This window comes from Microcaecilia unicolor, chromosome 10 (assembly GCF_901765095.1).
Source record: "Microcaecilia unicolor chromosome 10, aMicUni1.1, whole genome shotgun sequence".
In the NCBI taxonomy this organism is placed as follows: domain Eukaryota; kingdom Metazoa; phylum Chordata; class Amphibia; order Gymnophiona; family Siphonopidae; genus Microcaecilia; species Microcaecilia unicolor.
The window spans coordinates 206,740,694-206,758,840 of NC_044040.1; the positions used below are offsets into that span (position 1 = coordinate 206,740,694).

General features: G+C 45.1%; 1 protein-coding gene across 2 annotated transcripts in view; it reads right to left on the reverse strand.

The window, feature by feature from the left end:
* The window catches only part of LOC115478505 (T-kininogen 1-like), a 191,819-nt gene that overhangs the window by 161,615 nt on the left and 12,057 nt on the right, over positions 1-18,147 (reverse strand). For both annotated transcript variants that reach the window (XM_030215893.1, XM_030215892.1), the window contains exons 5-9: positions 15,120-15,227; positions 12,279-12,360; positions 7,308-7,459; positions 3,023-3,130; positions 1,894-1,974 (exon numbers count right to left, since the gene is read on the reverse strand). In XM_030215893.1, the coding sequence (XP_030071753.1) occupies positions 1,894-1,974; positions 3,023-3,130; positions 7,308-7,459; positions 12,279-12,360; positions 15,120-15,227 (531 nt within the window). The remainder of the gene's footprint in view (positions 1-1,893; positions 1,975-3,022; positions 3,131-7,307; positions 7,460-12,278; positions 12,361-15,119; positions 15,228-18,147) is intronic.

The following is an 18,147-nucleotide window of genomic DNA, read 5'->3' on the forward strand; positions in this document are numbered from 1 at the left end:
GGCCCTTCCACACATGCTCAGTTTTTGCACATGCAAAAGCACTGAGCATGCATGGCCTGCTGGCAGCAGCATCAGTTTGAGGCAAGTGCTGGCTGCTCGAGGAGGAGGAAATCTTCAGCTGGCAGGGTTTGGGGATCCCCGCCAGTTCAAGTATTTAATATTTGGGGTTTGTGGGCAGGGAAGGGTGGAGAGAGGAGCAAACTGGAGGGGGCTGGGAGGACGAATTCCATGTCCACCCACCTTGGGCTCAGGCCCACCCAAAATTGGCCATCTGGTTACGCCCCTGGGGCACACTAGAGGACCTTACGAGACTGGGAGACTGGGCGGCTAAATGGCAGATGATGTTTAATGTGAGCAAGTGCAAGGTGATGCATGTGGGAAAAAAGAACCCGAATTATAGCTACGTCATGCAAGGTTCCACGTTAGGAGTTACGGACCAAGAAAGGGATCTGGGTGTCGTCGTCGATAACACACTGAAACCTTCTGCTCAGTGTGCTGCTGCGGCTAAGAAAGCGAATAGAATGTTGGGTATTATTAGGAAAGGTATGGAAAACAGGTGTGAGGATGTTATAATGCCGTTGTATCGCTCCATGGTGCGACCGCACCTTGAGTATTGTGTTCAATTCTGGTCGCCGCATCTCAAGAAAGATATAGTAGAATTGGAAAAGGTGCAGCGAAGGGCGACTAAAATGATAGCGGGGATGGGACGACTTCCCTATGAAGAAAGACTAAGGAGGCTAGGGCTATTCAGCTTGGAGAAGAGACGGCTGAGGGGAGACATGATAGAGGTATATAAAATAATGAGTGGAGTGGAACAGGTGGATGTGAAGCGTCTGTTCACGCTTTCCAAAAATACTAGGACTAGGGGGCATGCAATGAAACTACAGTGTAATAAATTTAGAACAAATCGGAGAAAGGTTTTCTTCACCTAACGTATAATTAAACTCTGGAATTCGTTGCCGGAGAAAGTGGTGAAGGCGGTTAGCTTAGCAGAGTTTAAAAAGGGGTTGGATGGTTTCCTAAAGGACAAGTCCATAAACCGCTACTAAATGGACTTGGGAAACATCCACAATTCCAGGAACAACATGTATAGAATGTTTGTACGTTTGGGAAGCTCGCCAGGTGCCCTTGGCCTGGATTGGCCGCTGTCGTGGACAGGATGCTGGGCTCGATGGACCCTTGGTCTTTTCCCAGTATGGCATTACTTATGACCCTGTGGGGTTCAGTCTATGTGTGTTTTGGAACAGAGAGGAGTTCATCACAGTCAGGAGAGTAGGGGGAGGGGAGCTTGGATATGACCCTAGTCATAGTTTTCCTAGCAGTGATGTAGGATGATCCTTCCCACACAACAGTCTTGTTATAATTTCCTTTCACAAGGTATGTCATACTAATGCCATTTCCCAGAACCAGAGACGTAGCTACGTGGGGCCACAGGGGCCTGGATCCCCCCACCCCAAATTTCTTCCTGACCCCTGGTTTGGCTGGCGGGGGTCCCCAACCCTGCCAGCCCAAGCCTTGTCCAGCGCCACTCTGACACCGCCGAGTTGCCCGTCCTGCTCTCTCTTCCTCCTCATGTCCTGCACACTCCTTTTAGTGAATTTGAGCATGCTCAGTTTCACTTAAAGGAGCTTGCAGGACGTAAGGAGGAAGAGCGAGCAGGGCAGGCAATGCGGCGGTGCCGGAGACCGGTGCTGGAGAAGGCTTCAGCCAAGGTACGTTGTAGCAGCGCGGCGTGGGGGGGAAGACAGCAGACTAAAAAGTGACCCCCCCCCCACCTCCGGGCTCCGGTCCCCTCCTACCGCCAGGTCTGGCTACGCCCCTGCTCAGAACACATCAGAAATGCAACACTCGTCACAAATCAGCACGTTATGACAGCTAAGTTAGATTTCCTACCGAGGTGATAAAACAGGCAACTTGTGAATCCGCTTCTTGCTCTTGGGTTAGGTGAATCCTAGCCAAACAAATATATTCCTTCTGTGAACAGAAAATAACAACATTAAGTGGTAGGAGGGTGCAGTCAGGGTCAGCATTAGAGGTGTGTGAATGTGCTGGGGACCCCAACCAGCCCTGGATTAACCATTAACCAAATAAGCATGTGCTTCGGGCACCAAGGGAAGGGGGACACTACAGTGGGTTTCCTTCTAGCGCTCATGGTCTTTTCACTGCCATCTGCCACACTCATTATCCAACACGAATTTCAGTGTTTTTCTAATCATTATAAATATATATGCCCCCCACCTCCAATATTCAAAACTATTTAACCTATATCCCAATGGCTTGATTTTGTGCATTTTACACTTGGACTTTTTTTTTTTGTGTGTGTGTGGAAAATGGACCAAAAAGATAAACGCACAGAGCACAAAACCATCTAGCATGTTGCCATTTTCAAAAAAAAAAAAAAAAAAAAAGATAGGCGTTTTGCTGTTTTGAAAATGGCTATATTTGCTGTTCAGATTCTGGACGTTTTGAGCAAAATGTCCAAAGTCAGACTTGGACCTCATATTGAAAATGCCTCTCCGCGTAACTTTGTAAGTCTAAATGTTTTGAAAATATGCAGTGGCGTTCCTAGGGTGGCTGACACCCGGGGCGGATTGCCGATGCGCCCCCCCCCCGGGTGCAGCGCGACCCCACCCCCACCCCGGCAAAAGGACACTCCCCCGGGTGCATTTTTACCTGCTGGGGGAGGTGCCGCGCGCCTGTCAGCTTCGCTCGTTCCATGCTCCCTCTGCCCCAGAACAGGAAGTAACCTGTTCTGGGGCAGAGGGAGCACGGAACGAGTGGAGCAGACAGGCGCGCGGCACCCCCCCCCCCCCAGCGGCTTGCACCCGGGGCGGACCGCCCCCACCGCCCCCCCCCCCCTGTATATATGAAAGAGAGAGAAGAGATTGTCACTCAACAACTGGAAAATGAAGGTGAAAAACAATAAAATGACACAGTGGGAGTGGCTGTTATTTTTAGGTTGATAAATGGATCTGAACATTAAAAAGCACAGAGACCACACCCAGGACCCCCAGTCACGTACCCCATTTTGTATTAACTTGCAGTCTTCACTCAGTGATTCATAGTGCTCCTTTGAACAATTTGTCTCCTTCATTTGAAGTCTAAGCTGATATTTTATTCCAGGATCCTCCTAAATATTAATCAAACAAGGTTTCATTTAGGGGTATGAAGGCCAAACACGTGTGGGGTCAATATTCAAAGCTTTACAATCTCTGTTCAGAACCTGTAGGTCTCTTCTAATCCTTCTTTTATGACTGTAAACTGCTTTTGAAAGGCTTTCGACAGGTGGTTTATCAAGAGCACAATAAACATAAGTGTAAAAGTGATTTAACAGGCTGGAAACAACTCCTTGCTGGTTAAATCACTTGTTAGAAACACCCATGACCCGCCCATTCCATGCCCATAGCCACGCCCTCTTTACAACTATGCAACTTAGAAATTATGTACATCACGTTATAGAACACGCTTAGACAGTTGTGTGCGTAAATTCTAATTAATGCCAATTAGTGTCAATAAGACAGAATACAACTGGATTTGCCCATGCAACTTCAGTTGCGCTGTTTAGAATCTGGAGGATTTGGGGCAATTCTATACACTGGTACCTATAGGTTGGCACTACTTACATATGTCAAAGGCACCATTAATTGACAGGTGCCTATCAGGGGCATAATCGAAAGAGAAGGGCGCCCATCTTTCGACACAAATCGGGAGATGGGCGTCCTTCTCTCAGGGTCGCCCAAATTGGCATAATCGAAAGCCGATTTTGGGCGTCCCCAACTGCTTTCCATTGCAGGGATGAACAAAGTTCATGGGGGCGTGTCGGGACTGGGGCATGATTAAGAGATGGGCGTCCTCGGCCGATAATGGAAAAAAGAAGGGCGTCCTTGATGAGCCGACTTTACTTGGTCCTTTTTTAAAATGACCAAGCCACAAAAATGTGCCCTAAATGACCAAATGACCACCGGAGGGAATCGGGGATGACCTCCCCCAGTGGTCACTAATCCCCTCCCACCCTAAAAAAAAAACTTTAAAAGTATTTTTTCCAGCCTGAAATATAATACCCAGCTCCATGACAGCAGTATGCAGGTCCCTGGAGCAGTTTTAGTGGGTACTGCAGTGCACTTCAGGCAGGCAGACCCAGGCCCATCCCCCCCTACCTGTTAAACTTGTGGTAGTAAAGGTGAGCTCTCCAAAACCCACCAGAAACCCACTGTACCCACATGTAGGTGCCCCCCTTCATCCCTAAGGGCTATGGTAGTGGTGTTCAGTTGTGAGTGGGTTTTGGGGAGGTTTTGGGGGGCTTAGCACACAAGGTAAGGGAGCTATGCGCCTGGGAGCTTTTTCTGAAGTCCACCGCAGTGCCTCCTAGGGTGCCTGGTTTGGTATCCTGGCATGTGAGGGGGACCAGTGCACTACAAATGCTGGCTCCTCCCTTGACCAAAGGGCTTGGATTTGGTCGTTTCTGAGATGGGCGTCCTAGGTTTCCATTATTGCCGAAAATCGGGGACGACCATCTCTAGGGATGACCATCTCTAAGGTCGACCTAAATGTGGAGATTTGGGTGTCCCCGACTGTATTATCGAAACGAAAGATGGCCACCCATCTTGTTTCGATAATACGGGTTTCCCCGCCCCTTCGTGGGGACATCCTGCGAGGACGCCCTCAGGAAAACTTGGGCGCCCCGTTCGATTATGCCCCTCCACACCTATCAAATCATTTTATTTTTCAAACATTCACCATATTAGCCTATTCGCTTATCCTTCTTTGAAAAACAAAAAAGAGGCTTAGGCTAGTTTTCAATTTACTCTCATTTCATACTGCTAGATTAGATAAAGATCTTTTAGGCCTTTTATTGTCTGTTTCTGAAATGCATATAATTAATTGCATCTTAAGACTTACTTGGTTAGGAAATATGTTCTGATTAATAAAGACTGATACCATTTGTGGGGTTGTTCAATGCCTTCTTTCCGTTTTCTTTTACATAAGAACATAAGTATTGCTATAGTAACATAGTAAATGACAGCAGCTAAAAAAGACCTGTATGGTCCATCCAATCTTACCAACAAGATAAATTCATTTTACATGGTATGTGATACTTTATATGTACACCTAAGTTTGATTTGTCCTTGCTATTCTCAGGTCATAGACCGTAAAAGTCTGCCCAGCACTGTTCCTGTACTAAGTTCTGAAGATTCTGGAATCCTAAAGAGTTACAAGATTCCGGAATCCCAATTAGTAGCAACATTCCATGTAGAACCCCAAAGAATAACATAGTAACATAGAAAAATGACGGCAGATAAAGACCTGTACGGTCCATCCAGTCTGCCCAACAAGATAAACTCATTTTACATGGTATGCGATACTTTATATGTATACCTGAGTTTGATTTGTCCTTGCTATTCTCAGGGCATAGACCGCAAAAGTCTGCCCAGCACTGTTCTTGAACTTTCCATATCTATTCAGTTATGATCAGGGCGTAGACCATAGAAGTCTGCCCAGCACCGGTTTTGCTTCTCAATTACCAGCGTTGCCACCCAACCTCCGCTAAGATTCCGTGGATCTGTTCCTTCTAAACAGGATTCCTTTGTATTTATCCCACGCATGTTTGAATTCCATTATCGTTTTCATCTCCACCACCTCCCGCGGGAGGGCATTCCACATCTCTACCACCCTTTTCATGAAAAAAATACTTCCTGACATTACTCCTGAGTCTGCCCCCCTTCAACCTCAATTCTAGTTCTACTGCTTTCCCGTCTCCGGAAGAGGTTCATTTGTAGATTAATACCTTTCAAATATTTGAATGTCTGTATCATGTCACCCCTGTTTCTCCTTTCGTCCAAGGTATACATGTTCAGGTCGGCTTATTTCTCCATGTAAAACACTCCCTCTAATCCAGAACAGATCTTCAGCTCTCTTTGGATGTCATGTGATTCCCACTCCCCTGGCACCTGAGAATGTTGGCTCTATAGAATTTCAGGCCCAGTGTGTCCAGGGAATGAGAGTCTTGGCCCGGTAATCAAGCAGGTCCTCTGCACAAGAGCGGGTGGATTTCCTACTGAGCTACCAGGCTGAACCCAGGCCAATTTAACCATTTATGTCAGTAGAGTTTTTGTTGAATTGCGAATGCTCTTTTTTGCGCGCTGCTTAGAATTCTGGATAACGTGGTTTATAAATGTTGTTATAAATAAATAAAACCTAATCTAGGATGCAAATATATAAGACAGAAACAAAAAAAAGGCAAAGATCTGCCACAGAAATGCAAATCAAAAGAAAAAAAGCAGATCAAAAAAGACAAAAAAATAGAACAGGAGGGTAACAGATGAAGTGGTTTATTACAAGTTACCCGACGTGGCCACGTTTCGCCCTCAGGCTGCGTCAGGGGTAAAAAAACTACAAAATAAAAATACATAATGAGTAAAACAAACTTCACCATTGTATATTTGATAATAAAACATATCTAAAAACACTATCACATCATATAAAATAAAAACAGATCAAATCTAAAAACATAATACAATAAAATATAATATCAAATCAATATCAGTTAAAAACATTCAGATTAAATATGCATGCAATAAAATAATAATTTTAATACAAGACATGATATCAACACAAAATATAACTGCATTTCAATATTTTTAGATCATTGAATGTGCATAAAAGACGGCAATTGAGGCCAAGCATTGTGAGATTTTATTTATTTCATTTTGTATTTTTTAGGTGGTTGTAGGACTACTTTTAGGGGTTCACTTTGCTTTTTACCCCTATTAGGTAGGTGATATTTAGTATGTATGGTCATTTAGTTATTTTATTGTTGTATATCTCCACCTATCTGTCCGATGCAGTTATATTTTGTGTTGATATCATGTCTTGTATTAAAATTATTATTTTATTGCATGCATATTTAATCTGAATGTTTTTAACTGATATTGATTTGATATTATATTTTATTGTATTATGTTTTTAGATTTGATCTGTTTTTATTTTATATGATGTGATAGTGTTTTTAGATATGTTTTATTATCAAATATACAATGGTGAAGTTTGTTTTACTCATTATGTATTTTTATTTTGTAGTTTTTTTACCCCTGACGCAGCCTGAGGGCGAAACGTGGCCACGTCGGGTAACTTGTAATAAACCACTTCATCTGTTACCCTCCTGTTCTATTTTTTTGTCTTTTTTGATCTGCTTTTTTTCTTTTGATTTGCAAATATATAAGATACATCAGCAATAAATATATTCCTAACACAAAAGGATAAGTATCAAGTTTACTGATTAAGAAACTATGTGAAAATGAAATATGAACCTGTGTTTTGGCTTCATCTACTTGTGCAAGGTCAAAAAGGAAGGTCTCGATACTTTCTGAGTTAATCTTCTTAATGACTTGTCTCAGAGGCTCATGAAGCTCTTCGCTGGTAATGTCCACTGGAACTGTGCAGTCTCTGCAAAAATTGCCTTCTGAAAAAAAAAATTATAAACTCTTCTTTTCAACTCAAGAGGGAATATTATTTAAAATGCATCTATTAATATTCAAACTTGATATACTGCTATCATTATTTATTTTTATTACATTTGTACCCTGTGCTTTCCCACTCATGGCAGGCTCAATGTGGCTTACATGGGGTAATGGAGGGTTAAGTGACTTGCCCAGAGTCACAAGGAGCTGCCTGTGCCTGCAGTGGGAATTAAACCCAGTTCCCCAGGACCAAAGTCCATCACTCTAACCACTAGGCCACTCAATGTGGCCGCGCAGGCTTCTGTTTCTGTGAGTCTGATGTCCTGCACATACGTGCAGGACGTCAGACTCACAGAAACAGAAGCCTGCGCGGCCACGTTGCTGATCTGCAAGGGCAGGCTTCTACATGGAATGTTGCTAGTGGAATTGCAACATTAACATTCCATGTAGAATCTCAAATAACAGCAACAGAATCTCAATAGTAGCAACATTCCATCTAGAATCTCCAATAGTAGCAACATTCCATGTTGTTGTTACATTTGTACCCCGCACTTTCCCACTCATGGCAGGTTCAATGAGGCTTACATATTATATACAGGTACTTATTTGTACCTGGGGCAATGGAGGGTTAAGTGACTTGCCCAGAGTCACAAGGAGCTGCCTGTGCCTGCAGTGGGAATCGAACCCAGTTCCCTAGATAGTTTTGGGAAGCCCTGCATTTGGCTATAGGTTAAAGATGTTGGTTTGGACAAGGTGAGAGGAAAATGAAGAAGACATGCTGAGGCAATTGGGCAAGAGGGGTTGTTGCAGCTAAATTCTTATTGGGTTATGGTCCATTCTCTGAGTAGATGTAGACAAAGTATTATTTATGTGTAAGGCAATTACTAGAGGGAAAGAGAAAGGGGCTCACAACCCTCATCTGTTCACAGCTTTGGAATTAGTATTGATTCACATCTGTCCACGGACAGTCTGATTTCCAAGATGATGTGCAAGTCTTTGTGGCATTTGTGGTCGATTCATGTTTATCCAAGAAGGACTTATATACAACTAGGAAAAAATGCCCGTTTCTGAGCGGAATGAAATGGGCGCTAGCAAGGGGCCCCCTCCCTCCGTCCCTCGAAGCTACTTGCCTTGTTCGCTGTGGGCCGTTTCGGGCGTCGAGTGTCAATAGCTCCGCCCTCGACGTCATGACGTTTTGACGCGTCATGACGTTTTGACGCGAGGGCGGTGCAGACACTCCAGGGCACACCGGATATCTCGGGCGCCTCAACTTCAGTGGAGGCTTCAGAATGTTGGGGTTGCCTTTTATATATATAGATAGATAGTGTAGGCTTTAATGATTTCGCACTTGGGCTGTTGTAATCTGGTCTACGAAAGAAATCGTTCTCTAGATTGCAATTAGTAAAAAAAATACTGCAGCGAAACTGATCAAAAGGCCTCAAAGATGGAACTTGGAGGCACTGCAATGATTGGATCAAATTTAAACTCTTGACTACCGTTTTTTTTAGATAACACAGGGCATAGCTCTGTCGTATCGTTTGGATGTTGTAAGGATATTGAATTCATTTCTCAGCATTCTGTACATTCTGTACATTCTTATTGATATTCTGTCGGTGAAACAATGTAAACCATCTTCAACTTGAAATGGTACATTATTAGGACTCGCTCCTCAGTTTTGGAATAAACTCCATAGAATGGCAAGATTAGGAAAGAATGATATAGAATTTCAAAGATTGGCTACAATCTAGCTCTGTGAACAGTAGTTAATTTGTAATAATTAAAATGAGAGTTATTAGCAAATTGTAGATTTTAAAAATTGTTGAAATAAAGGAATGACTATAAAAGGAATAATCTAACGTTCTGATGGTACCAAATAGCCAGGCCAAAATGAGCCTTGCTCATGCTTACTGTAAGTCCATGTGCATGTGCCTCTTTTGGGTCTCTAGATTTAGCAATCTGACACTCCCTAACCTCCCCTCTCTCTCTGGGATCTGCTGCCTAGTCTTGCCAATGGGCACTAAAATCTATAATCTGACCCTGGTCCATAGATTATTATTTGGTCCTGACGTCAGGACTCACAGAAACAGATCAGTGAACGCGCCAGAGACCGGCGCTGAAGACTTCGTATGGTGGGGGTTGGGGACCCCCACCAGCAAAGGTACCTGGCAGTGGCGGTGGCAACGGGGGAGGGTCAGCAGTGGGAGGGGGGGTCGAAAGTGGCGGGAGGGTTGGCGGTGGGGGGAGGGGGTCGAAAGTGGTGGTGGTGGGGTCGGTGGCTGGCTAAACTGTGCCTCCCCACTTCGGTCTCTGGACCTCCCTTCCGCCGAGGTCTGGCTACGTCCCTGCTACACACACTGTAACTTAGATCAGTTCCTTATATCTTGTTTAACTGTACAAAGAACTTGTCTTGAGTTTAGCCACCCATTTATTTAACCCAACTGACTCTGTATCACCCATCTTGTCCCCATCTATATATCTGCACTTGGCCCCTCAGCTATATGGTAAGCTGTATAGTAGAAAAACATCAGCATCATAACTATATTATGTAAATGTTCTAATTGTGTGCTTATGAGCCGGTGGTGGGAGGCGGGACTGGTGGTTGTGAGGCGGGGATAGTGCTGGGCAGACTTATACGGTCTGTGCCAGAGCCGGTGGTGGGAGGCGGGGCTGGTGGTTGTGAGGCGGGGATAGTGCTGGGCAGACTTATACGGTCTGTGCCAGAGCCGGTGGTGGGAGGCGGGGCTGGTGGTTGGGAGGTGGGGATAGTTCTGGGCAGACTTACACGGTCTGTGCCAGAGCCGGTGGTGGGAGGCGGGACTGGTGGTTGGGAGGCGGGGATAGTGCTGGGCAGACTTATACGGTCTGTGCCAGAACCGGTGGTTGGGAGGCAGGGCTGGTGGTTGGGAGGCGGGGATAGTTCTGGGCAGACTTATACGGTCTGTGCCAGAGCCGGTGGTTGGGAGGCGGGGCTGGTGGTTGGGAGGCGAGGATAGTGCTGGGCAGACTTATACGGTCTGTGCCAGAGCCGGTGGTGGGAGGCGGGGCTGGTGGTTGGGAGGTGGGGATAGTTCTGGGCAGACTTACACGGTCTGTGCCAGAGCCGGTGGTGGGAGGCGGGACTGGTGGTTGGGAGGCGGGGATAGTGCTGGGCAGACTTATACGGTCTGTGCCAGAACCGGTGGTTGGGAGGCAGGGCTGGTGGTTGGGAGGCGGGGATAGTTCTGGGCAGACTTATACGGTCTGTGCCAGAGCCGGTGGTGGGAGGCGGGACTGGTGGTTGGGAGGCGGGGATAGTGCTGGGCAGACTTATACGGTCTGTGCCAGAGCCGGTGGTTGGGAGGCGGGGCTGGTGGTTGGGAGGCGAGGATAGTGCTGGGCAGACTTATACGGTCTGTGCCAGAGCCGGTGGTGGGAGGCGGGACTGGTGGTTGGGAGGCGGGGATAGTGCTGGGCAGACTTATACGGTCTGTGCCCTGAAGGGGACAGGTACAAATCAAGGAAGGGTATACCCAAAAAGTAGCACATATGAGTTTATCTAGTTGGGCAGACTGGATGGACCGTGCAGGTCTTTTTCTGCCGTCATCTACTATGTTACTATGTTATTAGATATTACATCACTATTATGCTGACATATTAACTCTCTGTTATTTGAATTCCAATACTGTTAAATGTGTATATTTTTGATCCTGTTTCATGGTAGTCCTATTATTAGGTTTCAATTTCCTGTATTTATTGTGTTTATACTTGTATATTTTACAATTGGTTATGCTGTTAACAGCATTGTAAGTTTGATATTAAACTGTACCTGCTGTACACCACCTTGGGTGAATCTCTTCATAAAGGCAATTAATAAATTCAAATAAATGGATAACTGGAAATTGCTCCCCCCACTGAAAACTAGCTAGAAGTGTGGACTCCTAGCTGTAAGGAAAACCAGACATTCCTATGGGAATGTTTAGATTAGGGGATGAAAAGAAAGCAAGTGCATTTGATTTTTGGATATAGGCATGTTCTTTCCCTCCCCTTCCTCCATCCTCTGCAGGTGCAAAACATGCTGATGCTTTTAACATGTTGGATTTTTGAAGAGAAGCAATGTGCATGGTTTCTCTGGATGTTTGCATAAAATTGTACAGTCTGCCCCTAATTCTATAAACATCTGACTAGTACTCATATTTGCACGGGCAGGTTACAGAATAAGGTAATATGTGGTGCATTTTAATGAATTAATTGGCTTTAATTGTGCTAAGTGTCACCAATTAGCTGTTATGCGTGTAACTGCCCTTAGTCGCTATTCCATAAGTTGCATGCTCAAATTCCAGAGTGCGCAATGTCAAGGGGAGTGTGGAGCTTGGAGAGGCATGGGAGGGTCGGTGGCATGTCAGGCAATTACGTGGGCAAATTATAGAATACTATCATTTGTGCATCTAACCGACTTCAAAGCATGTACACAAACCTTTGGACTGGTGTAAGTGCTTGAGCCTAATGTTAGATGCACAAATTCAGACTTATGCTAATATTCTATAATGGCATATAGATCTCTGGATTATATTCTCCAGCATAGGGTACAATGGATTATACCATGCCTCTCTTTTTTTTCAATACAACTGCCATTATAGAATTCACCCTTGGCACGCATCATTCCGGTGGCTAAAATCCGACGACCTTTTGAGAATGTACCCCTTGGTGGGCTGAAGATAGCTGTCTTCTAGTGAGGTTCCTTCATTTTCCGTCTGCACAAACACAATTTTGTAAACTGAAAATGGTTTTAATGAACATCTCCAATTCTGACATTTTTCTTTGGAATGGTTATTTGCCTCCTACCTGTTACATCGCATTTCTGTTTAAAATCATCAATGGTGTTCTGAGGAGTTACAAGTACCTTTGTATTGCATTGATCAGAATCCTGTAAAAAAGGCAAGCAGGAAGAAAGATCATTCATTTCTAGATAAGAGTTAAGGAACATTTTCAATTACAGGCGTGTTCAGATTAGAAGGGATGACAGCACAAGATAATGGGATTTGTCTGCTCACAGATATATGAGTCCATAGCTATTATTATTACTAAACATTTTATATGATGCTACAAAGTGTAGACAAAGCTGTACATACAGAGAAAGAACAGTGCAGTTGACAGCGACAGACATTAAGAACACAAAGGATAGATGGACATCCAAACACGACCAAGAAAATGCTCCACACTACGTTCCACCTTACTTTCCCAGGGATTCATTCCGCAACATGATCCAAACCATGGTGCTAACCCATGTAGACTACTGCAATAGTATTTACGTAGGTTGCAAAGATCAAATCATAAGAAAACTACAGCCAACACAAAACACGGCTGCCAGACTCATCTTCGGAAAAACACACTTCGAAAGCGTGAAACCCCTCCTAAGACGCTTACATTGGCTTCCCATTAACGCTCGCAGAACTTTCAAAATATGCACAATAGTCCACAGAACCATCTACGGACTCGCACCAGATTACACGACAGAACATCGATCTACCAATAAGAAACGTGATGAGAACAGGAAGAACCTACCTAACCCTTCACTACCCCAATTGCAAAGGTATAAAGTTCAAATCTTCACATACTGCCAGCCACTTGGTTTATGGAAATGGGACTTGATATACCGCCTTTCTGTGGTATTTTGCAAAACATTCAAAGCGGTTTACATTTATACAGGTACTTATTTTGTACCTGGGGCAATGGAGGGTTAAGTGACTTGCCCAGAGTCACAAGGAGCTGCAGTGGGAATAGAACTCAGTTCCCCAGGATCAAAGTCTGCTGCACTAACCACTAGGCTACTCCTCCACTCAACTTTGGAACTCACTACCCAAAGACCTGAAACTCACAGAAAACTACCTGCAATTCAGAAAAAAACCTGAAAACACATCTTTTCAAGACGTCTTTCCCCCCTAGATCTGCCTAATCCCACACCACCATACATCACGAAAAGTTCAGAAATGGAAAACAATAATATTAACCTCTCTCACAATATGCTAATATACCAACCTAAGCGTTTATTGTACTTCTGTATTATGTACTAGACTTCTACAAATCTAAATGTTGTAACTGCCTCTTTAGCAATATGTAAGCCACATTGAACCTGCCATACGGTGGGAAAACGTGGGATACAAATGCAATAAATAAATACAGAAATAAATCTACAGATGGACACTGAGGACAGACACTAATGACAGTGGACCAAGAGATCTTTCTCTTCTAAAGTCAGAAGACTGGGTGTGGGTCTAGAGTAGTCAGGGCTTTTTTTGAGGGGGTACTTGGGGGTACTGAGTACCGGCACCTTTTTTGCTACCGTGTTTCCCCGAAAATAAGACAGTGTCTTATATTAATTTTTGCTCCCAAAGATGTGCTAGGTCTTATTTTCAGGGGATGTCTTATTCGGGAGTGGTAGAGGGACGGTGGCGGTCGGGAACAGTATTGAAGTGGGGGGCGGTATCCTGCAGGAGTATGCCGTGGCTCGCCTATCTGCCCACAGTGACCGCAGGACTCGAGCGGAGCAGAGCTGCCCTGGCCGGGAATGGAGGAGGGGTATGCACTAGGGAAGGTAATGGAATGTGGGGCCGGGTTGCTCTGGCTGGGGGTCTCGGGAGGTTGTGAGAGGGCTTAGGGTGCAGGATCATCCCTACCATATTACAAATGTTTAAAAAAAAAATTCTATGGTAGCTCCGTTTCCCGTTGGTGGTGCTTTATGCGCTCCTCCTGTACATTCGCAACACTTCCCATCCTTCCAGTCTGACTTAGCCCTTGGGCGATAGAGCAGCACCGAAAGGGCTCGGTTACTCATTTTCTTTTCTTTTATTATTTCTGCAAGGGGGATGTTTCTTTTCTTTCCGGGCTCACTTACCGGTAGTTGATCTTCACAAAAGCGTGAAGGAGGATGGTAGGAGTCCGCTGGACGATAGATTTTCCACCTCAGTCTTGTTTCTTGCATTTCTTTTATGTTATTTTGTCTTTGGGTTGCAGCGAAAAAAATTAAGGTTTCTGTGTCCATGTCCCATCGGTGCCAAACAAAAACTTTGCTAGGTCTTACTTTCAGGGGAGGCCTTATATTTAGCAATTCAGCAAAACCTCTACTAGGTCTTATTTTCAGGGGATGTCTTATTTTCAGGGAAACAGGGTAGTAAAAACACATTGAGAGTAGTGGTTCCCAAATCTGGTCCAGGAGGCACCTCAGCCAGTCAGGGTTTCAGGATATCCACAATGAATATTCATGAAAGAGATTTACATGCAGTCTCTCTCGTGAATATTCATTGTGGATATCCTGAAAACCTGAGTGGCTGGGGTGCCTCCAGGACCAGGTTTGGGAGCCACTGATCTAGAGAGAGGATGTGAGTAGATTTACCTGCTTCTGCTAGCTGACGTGAGTTGCTGTGGGGTGTTGAGTATTTTATTTATTTCTATACTATTTCTATCCCCCCGTTTCCCCCAGGGATTACTCAGGTTCAACGTGGCTAACATACTGAACCAATATAGAAAGGAAAAGAGCGAATAGTTTTAGGAGTGCAGAAGTTAGACAAAAGGAGTTTTAATCACGCACGGACTTTGGGTCAATTTAATGCACAGAATGCTTCAAATTGCACTGATTAAAGCAACATTATAAGTAGTTGTCATCATTGTGTTATAAATATCACTTACGCCATTCTCCAGGTGCTTGCAATCGGGATTTAATTCTGAATAGTCTGTCCTGGAGCAATTTGTTTCCTGGACTGAATAGTTAATTATGTACGTCCATCCATTCACCACCTTAAAGAAAGATCAAATTCATAGTATTTGCACTAAGTCATAGTAACATAGTAGATGACGGCAGAAAAAGATCTGCACGGTCCATCCAGTCTGGCCAACAAGATAATTTCACGTGTGCTACTTTTCGTGCATACCTTACCTTGATTTGTATCTGCCATTGTCAGGGCACAGACCGTATAAGTCTGCCCAGCACTAGCCCCGCCTCCCAACCACCAGCCCCGCCTCCCACCACCGGCTCTGCCTCCCAATCTCGGCTAAGCTTCTGGGGATCACGGTCCATCCAGTCTGCCCAACAAGATAATTTCTTTGACTGGGTGACCTTCTGTTGTTATTGTCAAAGACGTTAGCTAGATGTATTATACCCTGATTGTTTGAATTCCTCTCTTTTCTGCTTTCAGCTATGATTTAAGTTAAGCATTGGGGGACCTGATGAACCAGTCGTGCTAAAAATCAAAGAAAGCATAAAGACCATGGAGGTGATGGCTACCTACCACAAGTTCTTCCGTGTAATCATCTCCAAAGAGATCATGACCCAAATACAGCCATTTGAAATGATTTGGATTTAGCTCATGAATTATCATTGGTAATTGACAGTGAGATTCAGAGGCTTGTTTACTAAAAAGTGCATTGCAACTGAAACCCGCTGACCGCAAAAATTAGCATATGCAGTAAAAGCAAAAGCTGTGCTTGGGGCTGCTCAGAATATCCTCTGCAATTACTGCTCAGAAAAGCTCTTTACTGCACGGTTTTATTTGCAGTTAGCATAGCTGTGTGCTCTTCAGGAGGCAGAAAGTAGTTGTCATCATTGTGTTATCCAACATCGCCGCCTGGATGTCCAACCGCCACCTAAAACTGAACATGGCCAAAACCGAGCTCATTGTTTTTCCACCTAAACCCACTTCTCCTCTCCCCCCACTCTCTATTTCAGTAGACAACACCCTCATCCTCCCCGTCTCATCTGCCCACAACCTCGGAGTCATCTTCGACTCCTCCCTCTCCTTCTCTGCCCATATCCAGCAGACAGCCAAAACCTGTCGCTTCTTTCTCTATAACATCAGCAAAATTCGCCCCTTCCTCTCCGAGCACACCACCCAAACTCTCATCCACTCTCTCATCACCTCTCGCCTTGACTACTGCAACCTACTCCTCACTGGCCTCCCACTTAGCCATCTATCCCCCCTTCAGTCCATTCAGAACTCTGCCGCACGTCTTATCTTCCGCCTGGACTGATATACTCATATCACCCCTCTCCTCAAGTCACTTCACTGGCTTCCAATCAGGTACTGCATACAGTTCAAGCTTCTCCTACTAACCTACAAATGCACTCGATCTGCAGCCCCTCCTTACCTCTCTACCCTCATCTCCCCTTATGTTCCTACCCGCAACCTTCGCTCTCCAGACAAATCCCTCCTTTCAGTACCCTTCTCCACCATCGCCAACTCCAGGCTCCGCCCTTTCTGCTTTGCCTCACCCCATGCCTGGAATAAACTCCCTGAGCCCATACGCCAGACCCCCTCCCTGCCCATCTTCAAAGCCTTGCTCAAAGCCCACCTTCGGCAGCTAACCACCATACCTCTATTCAGGAAATCTAGACTTCCCCAACTTGACATTTTGTCCATTAGATTGTAAGCTCCTTTGAGCAGGGACCGTCCTTCTTTGTTAAACTGTACAGCACTGCGTAACCCTAGTAGCGCTCTAGAAATGTTAAGTAGTAGTAGTAGTAGCCAGCATTCTTAGTAGATTAGCCACACAGACATTGTAACAGAGCAGTGGGGACCCTAGGTGACACTACAGTGTATCACATAGAAGATCCCAGGTACACGTCTCACCATTACCTCCTTATATTACATGGGGAGCCCTCCAAACACTGTACTCAACTGTTCACCACTGCAATAGCCCTTATGCCTGCAGGTACAGTAGGTTTTTGGTAGGTTTTGGAAGGCTCACATTTTCCACCACAAGTGTACCAGTTAGAGTGGGATATGGGCCTGAGACCCCTTCTCTACAGTGCACTGCACCAACCACTATACTACTCCACGGACCTACTTGCTGCTTTAATAGGACTGGCCATAGTATCTGAAGCTGTCATAGAGGGGGGTGGGAGAGGATCAGTGAACAGTGAGGGAGTAAGGGGGGGGAGGGGTCATGCCTTAATCCCTCCAGTGGTCATCTAGTCATTTAGGGCACCTTTTGCGACTTAGGTGTGATTGAAACAGGTCTAGACCAAAAATGCCTCACTTTTAGCCCTGGATGTTTTTGCATTGTTCCATCATGGCAGGAGAACGTCCAAGGTTTGGGAATGCCCAGCTGCCGCTCCCAACACGCCCCCTTGTGAATTGCATGCACTGCAGAGAAAAATGTCTCAAATCCGAGTTTCGAAAATTGCGATTTGGATATTGTTCAGAGAAACACATCCAAATGGCACTTTATACCTGTTTTGTCAGTAGAAGTCACATAGAAAATTCTTTGCAAAGGTGAATAGTCTATAAATTAGACACGCCCATGCTCCGCCCATGTGCACACCCCCTTGCAATTAGGCAGTTCGGCACTTAGATGTTACATTATAGAATAGCACCTAGTACACGTGGAGGGGCATAATCGAATGGGGGCGTCCATTTCTAAGGGCGCCCATCTCTAAGGACGGCCCCTTAAAGGGGTGTCCTTGACCGTATTATCGAAACAAGATGGGCGTCCATGTTTTGTTTCGATAATACGGTCGGGGATGCCCAAATCCTTAGAGATGGCCACCCTTAGAGATGGCCGACCTCGGTTTTCGCCGATAATGGAAACCAAAGATGTCCATCTGAAAAACGGCCAAATCCAAGCCATTTGGTCGTGGGAGGAGCCAGCATTCATAGTGCACTGGTCCCCCTCACATGCCAGGACACCAACCAGGCACCCTAAGCGGCACTGCAGGGAC